This window comes from Bombina bombina, chromosome 3, assembly GCF_027579735.1.
Source record: "Bombina bombina isolate aBomBom1 chromosome 3, aBomBom1.pri, whole genome shotgun sequence".
Taxonomy (NCBI): domain Eukaryota; kingdom Metazoa; phylum Chordata; class Amphibia; order Anura; family Bombinatoridae; genus Bombina; species Bombina bombina.
Window position 1 is genome coordinate 519,540,620 of NC_069501.1, and position 21,799 is coordinate 519,562,418.

Here is a 21,799-nt window from a genome sequence, read left to right on the forward strand (position 1 = left end):
GTTTTTTTAACACTCAGTAAAGGGGAAAAAATAATTGCTCCAGATCTTGTGGAATAAGAAACAATCGATGTTACTTCAGCCACAAAATGTAATTGCTCACCAGACCTTTGTTGTAAAAAAAGATATGCCCTCTTAAAATGACATTAAACATAAATTGTAATTTGCATGACTGATGAATATACCTTCATTTTTTAGAAGAATCTTGCAATAAGTAATGCACCTTTATTTCTTCAAAATATATTGTTTTGGGGTTTGTTTTTTCCCTTTGTCCCCCAGAACAAAAGGAGCCTTGCTAATCAATCACAAAATAATATGCATATTTGTAGGTTTTAGGCATGAATTGTTTGCACATGTACCGAAATCCTTAAAGGGACACTGAACCCAAATTTTTTCTTTCGTGATTCAGATAGAGCATGACATTTTAAGCAACTTTCTAATTTACTCCTATTATCAAATTCTTTATTCGCTTGGTATCTTTATTTGAAATGCAAAAATGTAGTTTAGATGCCGACCCATTGTTGGTGAACAACTTGGGTTGTCCTTGCTGATTGGTGGATAAATTCATCCACCAATAAAAAAGTGCTGTCCAGAGGTCTGAACCATTTAAAAAGCTTAGATGTCTTTTTCAAATAAAGATAGCAAGAGAACCAAGAACCAAGAAAAATTGATAATAGGAGTAAATTAGATAGAGCATGCAATTTTAAGCAGCTATCTGAATCACGAAAGAAAAAATGTGGGTTCAGTGTCCCTTTAAGAAGGTTTAGCACAGGTTCAGCTTGGTTATCATCACTCCTAAACTACCTAGTATGCTCACTGTTGTTGCAAATAATGCTTTTCCTATCACAACTATTGGTGCAAAACTGGTAATCCAACCTGCACATGCCATTTAAAGTTTGCATACTTAACAATCCTCGCCCTGTTTTACATATCTGTCCCTAACTGACCTCGGCACACGTGATTAGATAAGTTACTTAAAGGGACAGTCAAGTTCCAAAATAAACTTTCATGATTCAAATAGGGCATGTCATTTTAAACAACTGGGGGGGTGATTATGAGTGTGAAGCGGGAATATGAAGGGGCAGGGGAGTGAGCATGGTGGGTTGGGGGGGGGAGTATGAGCATGAAGGGATGAGTGATTTATTATCATGTTTGATATGTATACCTATTTTATATACCCGGGGTCACGTAAAAATTTATTGTGGAAAAAGTTTAAGAAGCCCTTTTAAGTTTAAGAAGCCCTGATATGGATAACATTGAGCTCACACGCGTGAAGTTATCAGCACTAATTGGCTTAAATGCAAGTCTGTCAAAAGTCTGAAATAAGGGGCAGTTTGCAGAGGCTTAGATACAAGGTAATTACAGAGGTAATGTGTTATTATAATAATTGTTATGCAAAACTGGGGAATAGGTAATAAAGGGATTATATATCTTTTTAAACTACAAAAATTCTGGTAATGACTGTCCCTTTTTATGTCAATGCTAGTTGTATCTTTAGTTTGAAACTTCCAAATAAGGCAACTTGTTTAGGGAGTTTGGCCATTAAAAAAATTTGCAGCAAACAAGGTGTTATCTATGTTGACTATATTCAAATTAATGTGTTTTATTGAAAAAAAAAAAAAAAAGTTTTTTATTTCCAAGAATTATGTCCTTTTAAACGGATATGATACCAAAATGTTGGACCACTTGAAAGTGATGCAACAAATCTGTAAAAAGCTGACTACAATATATCACATGAACATGTCTATGTAAAAAAAGGATGTCTCAAAATATCCTCAGTAGCCACATCCCACTCTAAAGGAACTTTAAGCAGCCAATCCAGGTGCTAGTCCCTGGGCTCGCAAGGTAGTGTACATTTGGCATATGCAGACACATTCACTACATTTGCCACCTTAGTTTAAAGTGATGGTAAATTGATAAGATTTACTTTGCATTGTTATAGTTGGTCTCAATTTATAGTTATGCTTTAAAGCTACGTGTTGTATTGGACCTAATAAAGAACTTTTTAATAAACCTGTTCCCTGACCGCCTCTGTGTAAGTTTCTTCTTTTGATTTTTAGTCATATGGTGCAGCCAGTAAGGGATGTACTGATGACATGTGCAGCCGAGACTGCAACTTTAAAGGGACACTGAACCCCAATTTTATTCTTTCGCGTTTCAGATAGAGTATGCAATTTTAAGCAATTTTCTCATTTATTCCTATTATCAATGTTTCTTCGTTCTCTTGCTATATTTATTTGAAAAAGAAGGCATCTAAGCTAAGGAGATGGACTTTTTTTGGTTCAGGAAACTGGACAGTACTTATTTATTAGTGGTAGAATTTATCCACCAATCGGCAAGAACAACCCCAGGTTGTTCACCAAAAATGGTCCGGCTTCTAAACTTAAATTCTTGCTTTTCAAATAAAGATTCAGAGAATGAAAAAATTTGACAATAGGAGTAAATTAGAAAGTTGCTTAAAGTGAAAGTAAATCCTAGTGTTTTATAAACGCTAGGATTGACTTTTGAAACAAATAAAAGGTAACTTTCATTCATGAAGTATAAAATACTTCATGTAGAAAGCTCCTTTATTTGTTTTAACCGATCGCCGTTTCTAGCAGCTACAGCAGCCCACGGCTAAAAAATAATTTTGATAAGAGGTGACGTTTTCACCACTTAGCCAATAGCCGTGCGGTAAATCCGGCTTGGCGCCCATGGGAGCCGCATTTACTGCACGGCTATTGGCTAAGAGGTGAAAACGTCACCTCTTAGTAAAAAAATTTTTTAGCCGTGGGCTGCTGTAGCAGCTAAAAACGGCGATCGGTTAAAACAAATAAAGGAGCTTTCTACATGAAGTATTTTATACTTCATGAATGAAAGTTCCCTTTTATTTGTTTCAAAAGTCAATCCTAGTGTTTGTAAAGCGCTAGGATTTACTTTCACTTTAAAATTGCATGCTCTATCTGAATCACAAAAGAAAATGTTTGGGTTCAGTGTCACTTTAACAGTGAATCACTATGCAATAGACTATTCACTGTTTAAATGAGGCTGCTGTGAGACATTCGTAGAACTGCACTTGCGTAGTGCGTGCTGCTCATATAATACGTAGGGCACATGGTGCATCCCCTATTGGCTGCATCATAAGCCTGTCAAAATCAGAAAAAGATTTAACACATAGTCAGGGAACAGGTAACAGGGTTATTTATTAGGTGAAATACAACATTTATAAATAAAATGAGACCATTTCAATTTGATTAAAAGCTATAACAGTGCAAAGTTTAATCTTTTCAGTGTACCATCGCTTTAAGGAAGCTTACTATGAAATCTCCTAAGAGAGCAAGTTTTAGTAGCAACATCACACACTGGTATGAGCACAATTTTAATATCAGAAAAAACACTTATTTACCCTTCTTCATCACTGTTAGCATCTAATTGGCCTCAATCATGGGAGATATAGAGGCTTTTTAAACCATTACTTTATAGAAACTGAAACTTTATATTTATTTCTTCCATATTTAAATATATACATCTGCATATTCTCAGGCTCATCTTTCCTTTGACTACATAATTGTATCTAGAGTTTGTTTAATATCTATTTACATTTAATGTCCTGTCTGTCTCTGGCATGCAGACTTGCTTCTGGATTGACATTGCATATGACCTAGACTACTTTTTTCATTTTGCAACAGGCCTGACCATCTAAGTTGTCATGTGAAGCATGTGCACTCTACGGAAAGACCATTCAAATGCCAAGTAAGCTTTCATACTGTTTCTTTAAGCCAAAATAGCAGTTGCTTGTTTGGTTTCCAGCCTGCAATACAAATCTACTAGGTACCTGAAAAATCTGTTTTGTGCTTTCTGTTTGTTTTATTTAAGCTGAAGATTATTTTCAGTATTCCATGATATTTAAAATGACTTAAGTGGTTAAATTGTAGTTGACACATTTCTTACAATTATCTGTAGACAGGAACGCCTTTTTATTTGTATTTTTTTTACATTTTATTATTTGATGCAAAAAAAATTCTGCTTTATCTTAATTCATTAGTGATAATATTCAGACAGTATTACTTATATTTAGTTGTGGATATTTATGCATAGAAATTCGTCATATACTAAACTTTTATTGTAGATAACTTTTTCTTTCTCCCTCTCTAGACATGTACTGCTGCTTTTGCCACCAAAGACCGGCTCCGGACACACATGGTCCGCCATGAGGGGAAAGTGTCTTGCAATATCTGTGGCAAACTTCTTAGTGCAGCTTATATCACCAGCCACCTAAAGACCCATGGCCAGAGCCAAAGTATCAACTGTAACACGTGTAAGCAAGGTCAAAAGCTTCAAGGTAATGGTGACCTTTTTTTGACATTACATTTACCAGATGGAGAAATGTGTTCATTCCTAAAGCTTGTCAGTGTTCTCCACAGAAAATGTTGCCAGCCAGGTGGCATAATGAAGTAACTGGTTGGGGTCAGTGTAATACTTTGCAATATTACATTTTCTGTTGTTTATAAATGTTAAACTATTTAAAGCATATATTAATTGCATAATTTAACATAAATTGGTTTAATAAAAAAATGTGCAACTGATTTTCTTTCTTTTTTTTAGTTAACTTCAGCTTAAAGGAATGTTAACTAGTTTCATTTTTGTATTAAAAAAAAAAAAGCAGTTGCTTATACTTAATAGATATCATTGCAATATGTATTATTCATCTGCTTAAATTGATTATACCCTTTTTATTTTTTACACTACATTTGTGCAGTGTCTCTTTTACTTTCTTTTTATGTTTACTTTGATTTTAACATTTGTTTTTTACCAAAAGAGCATGGTTTAATATCTCTTTAATGTTGGCTTTTGCAGGGTTGTTAATGTGTCCATTTAAATACATCTTGGGGAGAACACTGCTTTTCTTGTCACATTTTCTTTTTAAAATGTTTTTTTCCCCCTGCAAAATGCATAATGTGTTGGCTAATGATACACAGGAAGAAATCTGAGATGTAAACTGTCTCCCATAAAAAAATAGTGAAGCTCTCTGTGGTGTAGAATCTGTGATTAGTGGGGGTAACAAGAGAGCACTTGGCACTGATATAAATTGCCTGTGTTTGTTGGATTCTATTTCATGGGTTTTGGTGTAGTATCCTGTTGCAGATTTGCACGCATTAAAGTGTGTGCTGTACTATTCTAGATATATATATATATATATATATATATATATATATATATATATATATATATATATATATATATATATATATATATATATATATTTCAGTTTGAAGCAAATTAAACAAACATTTTCACTACAATTTAACTTGTTTTTGATTCTAGTTTAGTATAATTCCTTTTCTGTCAACAAAATAAGTATATTATGAATGTTGAAAAGTCTTCACTGACATACAGCTGGCAAGATAAATAAGAGACCTGATGGTATAGCATGCTTAGTGAATGTCATAAGGGCTGAAAGAGAACTTTAGATGCATCCTTTGAATGCAAGGTAAAAATTCACATATAAATACATAGTGCTCTTCAATTTGTAAAAGATGCACAGAAATTTTAGAGTATGATCCTAATTTAGTTACACAGAAATAGTGTGAATTTGTACAAATTTAAATTCTAAATATTTTGCTGTATATAAAATCTAAATGCATGAAGACACAAAACGGAAAGCACAAAAGTTAAACTGTAATAAAACAAAGGGCAACATCTTAAGTGTATAGTTAATTAAAATACTTGCACAACGTGTAAATATGGCAAAAATCTAATTTTATGTTGCGCTATATTGTAGCCCCCTTAGACAACCACATTAAAGGTTTATTAAGGGCGTATAAAAGTTAGTTTTCAAGGACTAAGCAATGGGACTGTTTACTCAAATGTTTCCTTTTTAAATTAAATCATCCATTACAGATGTGAGTGCATTAATGTAGAGTAGTCTAATGTTGCTTTGTTTTTTATATAAATGTTTAAACTCATCTCTGTAAATTGCACACACATTATGCAGAGTATGGGATAAACGCGATAAAGCAGTGCTACAGCAGTTTATGCTTTGTTGTTATTTTGTAAAGTTATCGGCTTACGCAACATGGTTGACTTGTAGGGAGTAACCATAACTCAAGCACAGAGAACGGTTACCATGGTAACCATGATGCTTGCTTGCAGTGCACTCCTATTAGAATACGCTTCTGAATTGGTGAGTGATGCAAATAAGGTGTGTATGTTCAGCGCAATTGCTCTGCCCTTTTTAGAGAGAGGCCCTGCTTCGCTAGTAGAGATGTGCATTCGGCAGTTTTCTTGTGCAAGTAAATTACATTAAAGGGACACTGAACCCCAAAATTTTTCTTTCGTTATTCAGATAAAGCCTGCAATTTTAAGCAACTTTCTAATTTACTCCTATTATCAATTTTTCTTCGTTCTCTTGCTATCCTTATTGGAAAAAGAAGGCATCTAAGCTGGACACCACTTGTTTATTGGTGGGTGAATTTATCCACTAATCAGCAAGAACAACACAGATTGTTCACCAAAAATGGGCCGGCATCAAAACTTACATTCTTGCTTTTCAAATAAAGATACCAAGAGAACTAAGAAAAATTGATAATAGGTGTAAATTAAAAAGTAGCTTAAAATTGCATGCTCTATCTGAATCCAGAAAGAGAAAAAAATTGAGTTGTGTCCCTTTAAGCAAAGACATTTCTTATGTTCTAGGAAGTATGTGATTTCAGCACTATATATTGTGTTCATTTTTCTCCAACATAGGTGTGTCCGGTCCACGGCGTCATCCTTACTTGTGGGATATTCTCTTCCCCAACAGGAAATGGCAAAGAGCCCAGCAAAGCTGGTCACATGATCCCTCCTAGGCTCCGCCTACCCCAGTCATTCTCTTTGCCGTTGTACAGGCAACATCTCCACGGAGATGGCTTAGAGTTTTTTAGTGTTTAACTGTAGTTTTTATTATTCAATCAAGAGTTTGTTATTTTAAAATAGTGCTGGTATGTACTATTTACTCTGAAACAGAAAAGAGATGAAGATTTCTGTTTGTAAGAGGAAAATGATTTTAGCAACCGTTACTAAAATCGATGGCTGTTCCACACAGGACTGTTGAGAGGAATTAACTTCAGTTGGGGGAACAGTGAGCAGACTTTTGCTGCTTGAGGTATGACACATTCTAACAAGACGATGTAATGCTGGAAGCTGTCATTTTCCCTATGGGATCCGGTAAGCCATTTTTATTACAGAGTAAATAAGGGCTTCACAAGGGCTTGTTAAGACTGTAGACATTTTCTGGGCTAAATCGATTCATATATAACATATTTAGCCTTGAGGAATCATTTAATATGGGTATTTTTGTAAAATAATATCGGCAGGCACTGTTTTAGACACCTTATTCTCTAGGGGCTTTCCCTAATCATAGGCAGAGCCTCATTTTCGCGCCGGTATTGCGCACTTGTTTTTGAGAAGCATGACATGCAGTCGCATGTGTGAGGAGCTCTGATACATAAAAAAGACTTTCTGAAGGCGTCATTTGGTATCGTATTCCCCTTTGGGCTTGGTTGGGTCTCAGCAAAGCAGATACCAGGGACTGTAAAGGGGTTAAAGATAAAAACGGCTCCGGTTCCGTTATTTTAAGGGTTAAAGCTTCCAAATTTGGTGTGCAATACTTTTAAGGCTTTAAGACACTGTGGTGAAATTTTGGTGAATTTTGAACAATTCCTTCATACTTTTTCGCAATTGCAGTAATAAAGTGTGTTCAGTTTAAAATTTAAAGTGACAGTAACGGTTTTATTTTAAAACGTTTTTTGTACTTTGTTATCAAGTTTATGCCTGTTTAACATGTCTGAACTACCTGATAGACTGTGTTCTGAATGTGGGGAAGCCAAGGTTCCTTCTCATTTAACTAGATGTGATTTATGTGACACTGAAAATGATGCCCAAGATGATTCCTCAAGTGAGGGGAGTAAGCATGGTACTGCATCATTCCCTCCTTCGTCTACACCAGTCTTGCCCACTCAGGAGGCCCCTAGTACATCTAGCGCGCCAATACTCCTTACTATGCAACAATTAACGGCTGTAATGGATAATTCTATCAAAAACATTTTAGCCAAAATGCCCACTTATCAGCGTAAGCGCGACTGCTCTGTTTTAGATACTGAAGAGCATGAGGACGCTGATGATAATGGTTCTGATATGCCCCTACACCAGTCTGAGGGGACCAGGGAGGTTTTGTCTGAGGGAGAAATTTCAGATTCAGGGAAAATTTCTCAACAAGCTGAACCCGATGTGATTACATTTAAATTTAAGTTGGAACATCTCCGTGCTCTGCTTAAGGAGGTGTTATCCACTCTGGATGATTGTGAGAATTTGATCATCCCAGAGAAACTATGTAAAATGGACAAGTTCCTAGAGGTCCCGGGGCCCCCCGAAGCTTTTCCTATACCCAAGCGGGTGGCGGACATTGTAAATAAAGAATGGGAAAGGCCCGGTATACCTTTCGTCCCTCCCCCCCATATTTAAAAAATTGTTTCCCATGGTCGACCCCAGAAAGGACTTATGGCAGACAGTCCCCAAGGTCGAGGGGGCGGTTTCTACTTTAAACAAACGCACCACTATACCCATAGAAGATAGTTGTGCTTTTAAAGATCCTATGGATAAAAAATTAGAAGGTTTGCTTAAAAAGATGTTTGTTCAGCAAGGTTACCTTCTACAACCAATTTCATGCATTGTCCCTGTCACTACAGCCGCGTGTTTCTGGTTCGATGAGCTAGAAAAGGCGATCGATAGTGATTCTCCTCCTTATGAGGAGGTTATGGACAGAATCCGTGCTCTCAAATTGGCTAATTCTTTCACCCTAGACGCCACTTTGCAATTGGCTAGGTTAGCGGCGAAAAATTCTGGGTTTGCTATTGTGGCGCGCAGAGCGCTTTGGTTGAAATCTTGGTCAGCGGATGCGTCTTCCAAGAACAAATTGCTTAACATTCCTTTCAAGGGGAAAACGCTGTTTGGCCCTGACTTGAAAGAGATTATCTCTGATATCACTGGGGGTAAGGGCCACGCCCTTCCTCAGGATAGGTCTTTCAAGGCCAAAAATAAACCTAATTTTCGTCCCTTTCGTAGAAACGGACCAGCCCCAAGTGCTACGTCCTCTAAGCAAGAGGGTAATACTTCTCAAGCCAAGCCAGCCTGGAGACCAATGCAAGGCTGGAACAAGGGAAAGCAGGCCAAGAAGCCTGCCACTGCTACCAAGACAGCATGAAATGTTGGCCCCCGATCCGGGACCGGATCTGGTGGGGGGCAGACTCTCTCTCTTCGCTCAGGCTTGGGCAAGAGATGTTCTGGATCCTTGGGCACTAGAAATAGTCTCCCAAGGTTATCTTCTGGAATTCAAGGGGCCTCCCCCAAGGGGGAGGTTCCACAGGTCTCAATTGTCTTCAGACCACATAAAGAGACAGGCATTCTTACATTGTGTAGAAGACCTGTTAAAAATGGGAGTGATTCATCCTGTTCCATTAGGAGAACAAGGGATGGGGTTCTACTCCAATCTGTTCGTAGTTCCCAAAAAAGAGGGAACGTTCAGACCAATCTTGGATCTCAAGATCCTAAACAAGTTTCTCAAGGTTCCATCGTTCAAAATGGAAACTATTCGAACAATTCTTCCTTCCATCCAGGAAGGTCAATTCATGACCACGGTGGATTTAAAGGATGCGTATCTACATATTCCTATCCACAAGGAACATCATCGGTTCCTAAGGTTCGCATTCCTGGACAAGCATTACCAGTTCGTGGCACTTCCTTTCGGATTAGCCACTGCTTGGGAACAATAATAGACTCCTTAGAAATGAGGATTTTTCTGACAGAGGCCAGAAAAACAAAACTTCTAAACTCTTGTCAAACACTTCATTCCGTTCCTCTTCCTTCCATAGCGCAGTGCATGGAAGTAATAGGTTTGATGGTAGCGGCAATGGACATAGTTCCTTTTGCGCGCATTCATCTAAGACCATTACAACTGTGCATGCTCAGTCAGTGGAATGGGGACTATACAGACTTGTCTCCGACGATTCAAGTAAATCAGAGGACCAGAGACTCACTCCGTTGGTGGCTGTCCCTGGACAACCTGTCACAAGGGATGACCTTCCGCAGACCAGAGTGGGTCATTGTCACGACCGACGCCAGTCTGATGGGCTGGGGCGCGGTCTGGGGACCCCTGAAAGCTCAGGGTCTTTGGTCTCGGGAAGAATCTCTTCTACCGATAAATATTCTGGAACTGAGAGCGATATTCAATGCTCTCAAGGCTTGGCCTCAGCTAGCAAAGGCCAAGTTCATACGGTTTCAATCAGACAACATGACGACTGTTGCGTACATCAACCATCAGGGGGGAACAAGGAGTTCCCTGGCGATGGAAGAAGTGACCAAAATCATTCAATGGGCGGAGACTCACTCCTGCCACCTGTCTGCAATCCACATTCCAGGAGTGGAAAATTGGGAAGCGGATTTTCTGAGTCGTCAGACATTACATCCGGGGGAATGGGAACTCCATCCGGAAATCTTTGCCCAAATTACTCAATTGTGGGGCATTCCAGACATGGATCTGATGGCCTCTCGTCAGAACTTCAAGGTTCCTTGCTACGGGTCCAGATCCAGGGATCCCAAGGCGACTCTAGTAGATGCACTAGTAGCACCTTGGACCTTCAAACTAGCTTATGTATTCCCGCCGTTTCCTCTCATCCCCAGGCTGGTAGCCAGGATCAATCAGGAGAGGGCGTCGGTGATCTTGATAGCTCCTGCGTGGCCACGCAGGACTTGGTATGCAGATCTGGTGAATATGTCATCGGCTCCACCATGGAAGCTACCTTTGAGACGAGACCTTCTTGTTCAAGGTCCGTTCGAACATCCGAATCTGGTCTCACTCCAGCTGACTGCTTGGAGATTGAACGCTTGATCTTATCAAAACGAGGGTTCTCAGATTCTGTTATTGATACTCTTGTTCAGGCCAGAAAGCCTGTAACTAGAAAAATTTACCACAAAATATGGAAAAAATATATCTGTTGGTGTGAATCTAAAGGATTCCCTTGGAACAAGGTAAAGATTCCTAAGATTCTATCCTTTCTTCAAGAAGGATTGGAGAAAGGATTATCGGCAAGTTCCTTGAAGGGACAGATTTCTGCCTTGTCTGTGTTACTTCACAAAAAGCTGGCAGCTGTGCCAGATGTTCAAGCCTTTGTTCAGGCTCTGGTTAGAATCAAGCCTGTTTACAAACCTTTGACTCCTCCTTGGAGTCTCAACTTAGTTCTTTCAGTTCTTCAGGGGGTTCCGTTTGAACCCTTGCATTCCGTTGATATTAAGTTATTATCTTGGAAAGTTTTGTTTTTGGTTGCAATTTCTTCTGCTAGAAGAGTTTCAGAATTATCTGCTCTGCAGTGTTCTCCTCCTTATCTGGTTTTCCATGCAGATAAGGTGGTTTTACGTACTAAACCTGGTTTTCTTCCGAAAGTTGTTTCTAACAAAAACATTAACCAGGAGATAGTCGTGCCTTCTTTGTGTCCGAATCCAGTTTCAAAGAAGGAACGTTTGTTGCACAATTTGGATGTTGTTCGCGCTCTAAAATTCTATTTAGATGCTACAAAGGATTTTAGACAAACATCTTCCTTGTTTGTTGTTTATTCTGGTAAAAGGAGAGGTCAAAAAGCAACTTCTACCTCTCTCTCTTTTTGGATTAAAAGCATCATCAGATTGGCTTATGAGACTGCCGGACGGCAGCCTCCTGAAAGAATCACAGCTCATTCCACTAGGGCTGTGGCTTCCACATGGGCCTTCAAGAACGAGGCTTCTGTTGATCAGATATGTAGGGCAGCGACTTGGTCTTCACTGCACACTTTTACCAAATTTTACAAGTTTGATACTTTTGCTTCTTCTGAGGCTATTTTTGGGAGAAAGGTTTTGCAAACCGTGGTGCCTTCCATTTAGGTGACCTGATTTGCTCCCTCCCTTCATCCGTGTCCTAAAGCTTTGGTATTGGTTCCCACAAGTAAGGATGACGCCGTGGACCGGACACACCTATGTTGGAGAAAACAGAATTTATGTTTACCTGATAAATTACTTTCTCCAACGGTGTGTCCGGTCCACGGCCCGCCCTGGTTTTTTAATCAGGTCTGATAATTTATTTTCTTTAACTACAGTCACCACGGTATCATTTGGTTTCTCCTATGCAAATATTCCTCCTTTACGTCGGTCGAATGACTGGGGTAGGCGGAGCCTAGGAGGGATCATGTGACCAGCTTTGCTGGGCTCTTTGCCATTTCCTGTTGGGGAAGAGAATATCCCACAAGTAAGGATGACGCCGTGGACCGGACACACCGTTGGAGAAAGTAATTTATCAGGTAAACATAAATTCTGTTTTTTTAAGAGATTAGATAAGGTAGGTAGTTGTATTTATGGTTATAAACTGTTATTTGGAATCATCACTTTACCCTTACACTGAGGTTTATAATAACCTATAGAATAGAAATAGTTGCTTGGGTCCTGATTAATTATGAATTCTCAATGGTCATTTGATTCAAAGGCAAGTATTTCCCTTTTAAGTGTTTTCACAAAGTTTGTGTTTATGGGTTGCCATGAGACTTCACCTGGAGTCCCAAGCAGACTTCCCGAGAGCTAGGTTGCCATGTGACCTTGTCACTATAGTTAAGACTTTGGGCATGCAGATATCCAACAGGTTTTGACAAAGTAGGGAAGGATCCTATAAAATGTTAAGCTACACCCACTTGTGACATAACATGACACCAATTTGGAAATTGAAGCGAAAACAAGAGGTGACACAGACATATTCCTTAGAAGCTGCTGGGAACCTATTGACACTTTTTTGTAACCTCAACGAGTTGAAGTTCATGGAAGACATTTGTAAAAGCCTGTGGCGCGTTAGAGACTCGGTGTAGCAACCAGGACCATAATGTTACTGTTTGAATCAACAATAATGTAGATATAAAAAGTGCCATTTACACTTATTAAAGATTTTGCAGCTACAGACATTAAAAATAAGTATAAAATTCCCTATTCTGGCAGTACTGATATAAGCTTTGTGTAGGGATGTAATTTACACTCCCCACACAGCTTGTTCTTTTGGCTACAGTCCCAAGTCAGCGACTGATAACATAGGGAAGTTTTTAGTACTGGTAAAAAAGTGTGCTTTCCAACTGGGCAGACATTAAACTTGCTGCACTGGTTATCTAGATCAAAAATCAGGTGCTTTAGAGACATCAGCAGCTGCTATTTACACTCGCTGCTCCATGAACTTAAAGTGATATTAAACACTCTGTTTCATTGTTTTAATAAAAAAAATAAAGAGTTAAGCAGTGCTTTATACTTAATAGTATTTATTGCAATTTGTATGTCATTACTTTAAAATAATTTTTATTTCTCTTGTTAAGTGTATCCAGTCCACGGATCATCCATTACTTGTGGGATATTCTCCTTCCCAACAGGAAGTTGCAAGAGGATCACCCACAGCAGAGCTGCTATATAGCTCCTCCCCTCACTGTCATATCCAGTCATTCTCTTGCAACTCTCAACAAAGATGGAGGTATTAAGAGGAGAGTGGTGTATTATAGTTAGTTTCTCCAACATAGGTGTGTCCGGTCCACGGCGTCATCCTTACTTGTGGGATATTCTCTTCCCCAACAGGAAATGGCAAAGAGCCCAGCAAAGCTGGTCACATGATCCCTCCCAGGCTCCGCCTACCCCAGTCATTCTCTTTGCCGTTGTACAGGCAACATCTCCACGGAGATGGCTTAGAGTTTTTTAGTGTTTAACTGTAGTTTTTATTATTCAATCAAGAGTTTGTTATTTTGAAATAGTGCTGGTATGTACTATTTACTCAGAAACAGAAAAGAGATGAAGATTTCTGTTTGTATGAGGAAAATGATTTTAGCAACCGTAACTAAAATCCATGGCTGTTCCACACAGGACTGTTGAGAGCAATTAACTTCAGTTGGGGGAACAGTGTGCAGTCTCTTGCTGCTTGAGGTATGACACATTCTAACAAGACGATGTAATGCTGGAAGCTGTCATTTTCCCTATGGGATCCGGTAAGCCATGTTTATTACGATCGTAAATAAGGGCTTCACAAGGGCTTATTAAGACTGTAGACTTTTTCTGGGCTAAATCGATTCATTATTAACACATATTTAGCCTTGAGGAATCATTTTATCTGGGTATTTTGATATAATAATATCGGCAGGCACTGTATTAGACACCTTATTCCTTAGGGGCTTTCCCAAAGCATAAGCAGAGCCTCATTTTCGCGCCGGTGTGGCGCACTTGTTTTTGAGAGGCATGGCATGCAGTCGCATGTGAGAGGAGCTCTGATACTTAGAAAAGACTTTCTGAAGGCGTCATTTGGTATCGTATTCCCCTTTGGGCTTGGTTGGGTCTCAGCAAAGCAGATACCAGGGACTGTAAAGGGGTTAAAGTTTAAAACGGCTCCGGTTCCGTTAATTTAAGGGTTAAAGCTTCCAAATTTGGTGTGCAATACTTTTAAGGCTTTAAGACACTGTGGTGAAAATTTGATAAATTTTGAACAATTCCTTCATGTTTTTTCGCAATTGCAGTAATAAAGTGTGTTCAGTTTAAAATTTAAAGTGACAGTAACGGTTTTATTTTAAAACGTTTTTGTACTTTGTTATCAAGTTTATGCCTGTTTAACATGTCTGAACTACCAGATAGACTGTGTTCTGAATGTGGGGAAGCCAGAATTCCTATTCATTTAAATAAATGTGATTTATGTGATAATGACAATGATGCCCAAGATGATTCCTCAAGTGAGGGGAGTAAGCATGGTACTGCATCATTCCCTCCTTCGTCTACACGAGTCTTGCCCACTCAGGAGGCCCCTAGTACATCTAGCGCGCCAATACTCCTTACTATGCAACAATTAACGGCTGTAATGGATAATTCTGTCAAAAACATTTTAGCCAAAATAAACACTTGTCAGCGTAAGCGCGGCTGCTCTGTTTTAGATACTGAAGAGCATGACGACGCTGATATTAATATCTCTGAAGGGCCCCTAACCCAGTCTGATGGGGCCAGGGAGGTTTTGTCTGAGGGAGAAATTACTGATTCAGGGAACATTTCTCAACAGGCTGAACCTGATGTGATTGCATTTAAATTTAAGTTGGAACATCTCCGCATTCTGCTTAAGGAGGTATTATCCACTCTGGATGATTGTGACAAGTTGGTCATCCCAGAGAAACTATGTAAAATGGACAAGTTCCTAGAGGTGCCGGGGCTCCCAGAAGCTTTTCCTATACCCAAGCGGGTGGCGGACATTGTTAATAAAGAATGGGAGAGGCCAGGTATTCCTTTCGTCCCTCCCCCCATATTTAAAAAATTGTTTCCTATGGTCGACCCCAGAAAGGACTTATGGCAGACAGTCCCCAAGGTCGAGGGGGCGGTTTCCACTTTAAACAAACGCACCACTATACCCATAGAGGATAGTTGTGCTTTCAAAGATCCTATGGATAAAAAATTAGAAGGTTTGCTTAAAAAGATGTTTGTTCAGCAGGGTTACCTTCTACAACCAATTTCATGCATTGTCCCTGTCGCTACAGCCGCATGTTTCTGGTTCGATGAGCTGATAAAGGCGGTCGATAGTGATTCTCCTCCTTATGAGGAGATTATGGACAGAATCAATGCTCTCAAATTGGCTAATTCTTTCACCCTCGACGCCACTTTGCAATTGGCTAGGTTAGCGGCTAAGAATTCTGGGTTTGCTATTGTGGCGCGCAGAGCGCTTTGGTTGAAATCTTGGTCGGCTGATGCGTCTTCCAAGAACAAGCTACTTAACATTCCTTTCAAGGGGAAAACGCTGTTTGGCCCTGACTTGAAAGAGATTATCTCTGATATCACTGGGGGTAAGGGCCACGCCCTTCCTCAGGATCGGCCTTTCAAGGCAAAAAATAAACCTAATTTTCGTCCCTTTCGTAGAAACGGACCAGCCCAAGGTGCTACGTCCTCTAAGCAAGAGGGTAATACTTCTCAAGCCAAGCCAGCTTGGAGACCAATGCAAGGCTGGAACAAAGGAAAGCAGGCCAAGAAACCTGCCGCTGCTACCAAGACTGCATGAAATGTTGGCCCCCGATCCGGGACCGGATCTGGTGGGGGGCAGACTCTCTCTCTTCGCTCAGGCTTGGGCAAGAGATGTTCTGGATCCTTGGGCGCTAGAAATAGTCTCCCAAGGTTATCTTCTGGAATTCAAGGGACTTCCCCCAAGGGGGAGGTTCCACAGGTCTCAGTTGTCTTCAGACCACATAAAAAGACAGGCATTCTTACATTGTGTAGAAGACCTGTTAAAAATGGGAGTGATTCATCCTGTTCCATTAAGAGAACAAGGGATGGGGTTCTACTCCAATCTGTTCATAGTTCCCAAAAAAGAGGGAACGTTCAGACCAATCTTAGATCTCAAGATCTTAAACAAGTTTCTCAAGGTTCCATCGTTCAAGATGGAAACCATTCGAACTATTCTTCCTTCCATCCAGGAAGGTCAATTCATGACCACGGTGGATTTAAAGGATGCGTATCTACATATTCCTATCCACAAGGAACATCATCGGTTCCTAAGGTTCGCATTCCTGGACAAACATTACCAGTTCGTGGCGCTTCCTTTCGGATTAGCCACTGCTCCAAGGATTTTCACAAAGGTACTAGGGTCCCTTCTAGCTGTGCTAAGACCAAGGGGCATTGCTGTAGTACCTTACTTGGACGACATTTTGATTCAAGCGTCGTCCCTTCCTCAAGCAAAGGCTCACACGGACATCGTCCTGGCCTTTCTCAGATCTCACGGATGGAAAGTGAACGTGGAAAAGAGTTCTCTATCCCCGTCAACAAGGGTTCCCTTCTTGGGAACAATTATAGACTCCTTAGAAATGAGGATTTTTCTAACAGAGGCCAGAAAAACAAAACTTCTAGACTCTTGTCGGATACTTCATTCCGTTCCTCTTCCTTCCATAGCTCAGTGCATGGAAGTGATCGGGTTGATGGTAGCGGCAATGGACATAGTTCCTTTTGCGCGCATTCATCTAAGACCATTACAACTGTGCATGCTCAGTCAGTGGAATGGGGACTATACAGACTTGTCTCCGAAGATACAAGTAAATCAGAGGACCAGAGACTCACTCCGTTGGTGGCTGTCCCTGGACAACCTGTCACAAGGGATGACATTCCGCAGACCAGAGTGGGTCATTGTCACGACCGACGCCAGTCTGATGGGCTGGGGCGCGGTCTGGGGATCCCTGAAAGCTCAGGGTCTTTGGTCTCGGGAAGAATCTCTTCTACCGATAAATATTCTGGAACTGAGAGCGATATTCAATGCTCTCAAGGCTTGGCCTCAGCTAGCGAGGGCCAAGTTCATACGGTTTCAATCAGACAACATGACAACTGTTGCGTACATCAACCATCAGGGGGGAACAAGGAGTTCCCTAGCGATGGAAGAAGTGACCAAAATCATTCTATGGGCGGAGTCTCACTCCTGCCACCTGTCTGCTATCCACATCCCAGGAGTGGAAAATTGGGAAGCGGATTTTCTGAGTCGTCAGACATTGCATCCGGGGGAGTGGGAACTCCATCCGGAAATCTTTGCCCAAGTCACTCAGCTGTGGGGCATTCCAGACATGGATCTGATGGCCTCTCGTCAGAACTTCAAAGTTCCTTGCTACGGGTCCAGATCCAGGGATCCCAAGGCGGCTCTAGTGGATGCACTAGTAGCACCTTGGACCTTCAAACTAGCTTATGTGTTCCCGCCCTTTCCTCTCATCCCCAGGCTGGTAGCCAGGATCAATCAGGAGAGGGCGTCGGTGATCTTGATAGCTCCTGCGTGGCCACGCAGGACTTGGTATGCAGATCTGGTGAATATGTCATCGGCTCCACCTTGGAAGCTACCTTTGAGACGAGACCTTCTTGTTCAGGGTCCGTTCGAACATCCGAATCTGGTTTCACTCCAGCTGACTGCTTGGAGATTGAACGCTTGATCTTATCGAAGCGAGGGTTCTCAGATTCTGTTATCGATACTCTTGTTCAGGCCAGAAAGCCTGTAACTAGAAAGATTTACCACAAAATTTGGAAAAAATATATCTGTTGGTGTGAATCTAAAGGATTCCCTTGGGACAAGGTTAAGATTCCTAGGATCCTATCCTTCCTTCAAGAAGGATTGGAAAAAGGATTATCTGCAAGTTCCCTGAAGGGACAGATTTCTGCCTTGTCGGTGTTACTTCACAAAAAACTGGCTGCTGTGCCAGATGTTCAAGCTTTTGTTCAGGCTCTGGTTAGAATTAAGCCTGTTTACAAACCTTTGACTCCTCCTTGGAGTCTCAATTTAGTTCTTTCAGTTCTTCAGGGGGTTCCGTTTGAACCCTTGCATTCCGTTGATATTAAATTATTATCTTGGAAAGTTTTGTTTTTAGTTGCAATTTCTTCTGCCAGAAGAGTTTCAGAATTATCTGCTCTGCAGTGTTCTCCTCCTTATCTGGTGTTCCATGCAGATAAGGTGGTTTTACTTACTAAACCTGGTTTTCTTCCAAAAGTTGTTTCTAACAAAAACATTAACCAGGAGATTATCGTACCTTCTCTGTGTCCGAAACCAGTTTCTAAGAAGGAACGTTTGTTGCACAATTTGGATGTTGTTCGCGCTCTAAAATTCTATTTAGATGCTACAAAGGATTTTAGACAAACATCTTCCTTGTTTGTTGTTTATTCCGGTAAAAGGAGAGGTCAAAAAGCAACTTCTACCTCTCTCTCTTTTTGGATTAAAAGCATCATCAGATTGGCTTACGAGACTGCCGGACGGCAGCCTCCCGAAAGAATCACAGCTCATTCCACTAGGGCTGTGGCTTCCACATGGGCCTTCAAGAACGAGGCTTCTGTTGATCAGATATGTAGGGCAGCGACTTGGTCTTCACTGCACACTTTTACCAAATTTTACAAGTTTGATACTTTTGCTTCTTCTGAGGCTATTTTTGGGAGAAAGGTTTTGCAAGCCGTGGTGCCTTCCATTTAGGTGACCTGATTTGCTCCCTCCCTTCATCCGTGTCCTAAAGCTTTGGTATTGGTTCCCACAAGTAAGGATGACGCCGTGGACCGGACACACCTATGTTGGAGAAAACAGAATTTATGTTTACCTGATAAATTACTTTCTCCAACGGTGTGTCCGGTCCACGGCCCGCCCTGGTTTTTTAATCAGGTCTGATAATTTATTTTCTTTAACTACAGTCACCACGGTACCATATGGTTTCTCCTATGCAAATATTCCTCCTTAACGTCGGTCGAATGACTGGGGTAGGCGGAGCCTGGGAGGGATCATGTGACCAGCTTTGCTGGGCTCTTTGCCATTTCCTGTTGGGGAAGAGAATATCCCACAAGTAAGGATGACGCCGTGGACCGGACACACCGTTGGAGAAAGTAATTTATCAGGTAAACATAAATTCTGTTTTTTTTTCTTCAATCAAAAGTTTGTTATTTTTAAATGGTACCGGAGTGTACTATTTTGACTCAGGCAGCATTAGAAGAAGAATCTGCCTGCGTTTTCTATGATCTTAGCAGAAGTAACTAAGATCCACTGCCGTTCTCACATATTCTGAGGAGTGAGGTAACTTCAGAGGGGGAATGGCGTGCAGGTTATCCTGCAATAAGGTATGTGCAGTTAACATATTTCTAGGGATGGAATTTGCTTGAAAAATGCTGCTGATACCGGATTAATGTAAGTTAAGCCTAAATACAGTGATTTAATAGCGACTGGTATCAGGCTTGTTACCAGAGATACATACTCTTATAAAAATAGCTGGCAATTCCAATGAATTGTTTTTCTACTTTAATTTGAATTGCCAGCTATCCCCAACACTAACAACAGTTCCCAAAGCAGCAGGTAATGTAAGGATTAATGTGCTGCCGATCAGAAGAGTGAGAAAACAGCTGAGCCAGGGACCTGCGCACACACATACCAAGGAGTCACTCAGCCATCTACTGCTATCCCGGGGAGGGAGGGAGGGAAGGAAGGAGCCACTGTTGCTCGCATATCTTCCTGCTGCTGCTGCCTGTAAATGACGGCTCCCATACCCAGCAAAACAGAGCAGTGTGGGCGGAGGCAGCAAATCTGCATCCCCAGAGCTGGATTTTAGATCGTAATTTAGCAAGCATGATCAGCACAGCCACAACTAAATAATGATGTATATGAATATAAATAAATATGGCCATCTATAGTTACACTGTAAGATTAACAATCAATAAGCATATTTTTCTCAGTATTACTTAGCGGGTAACTAAAGCAGATGAAAGGAAACTGCACACTGGAGACTTCCACTTCACACTCACAGACTGCAGGTACAATGACACACTGGCTGGTACGTCTGAAATATCAGACGTCTAGGAACTTCTGATAGGATTTTAGTTCCTTCCCCCTACAGTGATAGCTCTGCAATGCGCATGTGTAAAAGCAGAGGGAGCGTGGAATTACGAGAAATATACGAGTTAGAGCTGGACACTGAAGAAACAGAGGATCATGCTGACGAAATATGGGAGGGGGCAGGCGGACATTTTAAAAAGCAAGTTACAAACAAGTAAGTGCTAATGCTTTTAAACTGTTTAGGATAATAAAACATGCTACAGTGCAAACTAAATATTGTTAGCAACTTTATAAGAATTACCTATTTGAAAATTTGGGTTGACTGTCCCTTTAATCGTTTTTATATATGCTTGGTGATAAAACTTATTGGGGCCTAGTTTTTTTCCACATGGCTGGCTTGATTTTTGCCTAGAAACAGTTTCCTGAGGCTTTCCACTGTTGTAATATGAGTGGGAGGGGCCTATTTTAGCACTTTTCTGCGCAGCTAAAATTACAGACAGAGACATTCAGCTTCCCTCTGCATGATACAGGACATCTCTGAAGGGCTCAAAAGGCTTCAAAAGTCGTGTTTGAGGAGGGTAACAACCACAGTAGACCTGTGGCAGTTGTTGTGACTAATTTTAAAAATGTTTTTTTTTTCATTTATTATTCCGTTTTTGGTATTAAGGGGTTAATCATCCATTTGCAAGTGGGTGCAATGCTCTGCTAACTTATTACATACACTGTAAAAATTTCGTTAGTGTAACTGCCTTTTTTTCACTGTTATTTCAAATTTTGACAATTTGTTTTTCTTAAAGGCACAGTAACGTTTTTTTATATTGCTTGTTAACTTGTTTTAAAGTGTTTTCCAAGCTTGCTAGTCTCATTGCTAGTCTGTACAAACATGTCTGACACAGAGGAAACTACTTGTTCATTATGTTTAAAAGCCATGGTGAAGCCCCATAGGAGAATGTGTACTAAATGTATTGATTTCACCTTAAACAGTAAAGATCAGTCTTTATCTATAAAAGAATTGTCACCAGAGGGGTCTGTCGAGGGGGAAGTTATGCCGACTAACTCTCCCCACGTGTCGGTCCCTTCGCCTCCCGCTCAAGGGACGCACGCTAATATGGCACCAAGTACATCAGGGATGCCCATAGCGATTACTTTGCAGGACATGGCTGCAATCATGAATAATACCCTGTCAGCGGTATTAGCCAGATTGCCTGAATTAAGGGGCAAGCGCAATAGCTCTTGGGTTAGACGAGATACAGATCGCGTAGATGCTGTAAGGGCCATGTCTGATACTGCGTCACAATATGCAGAACCTGAGGACGGAGAGCTTCAGTCTGTGGGTGACGTCTCTGACTCGGGGAAAAACCTGATTCAGAGATTTCTAATTTTAAATTTAATCTTGAGAACCTCCGTGTATTGCTTGGGGAGGTGTTAGCTGCTTTGAATGACCGTGACACAATT

At 40.6% G+C, this 21,799-nt stretch overlaps 1 protein-coding gene across 2 annotated transcripts in view; it reads left to right on the forward strand.

The window, feature by feature from the left end:
* Positions 1–21,799, forward strand: part of VEZF1 (vascular endothelial zinc finger 1) — a 130,534-nt gene that overhangs the window by 86,206 nt on the left and 22,529 nt on the right. For both annotated transcript variants that reach the window (XM_053706940.1, XM_053706941.1), the window contains exons 3-4: positions 3,666–3,729; positions 4,132–4,318. In XM_053706940.1, the coding sequence (XP_053562915.1) occupies positions 3,666–3,729; positions 4,132–4,318 (251 nt within the window). The remainder of the gene's footprint in view (positions 1–3,665; positions 3,730–4,131; positions 4,319–21,799) is intronic.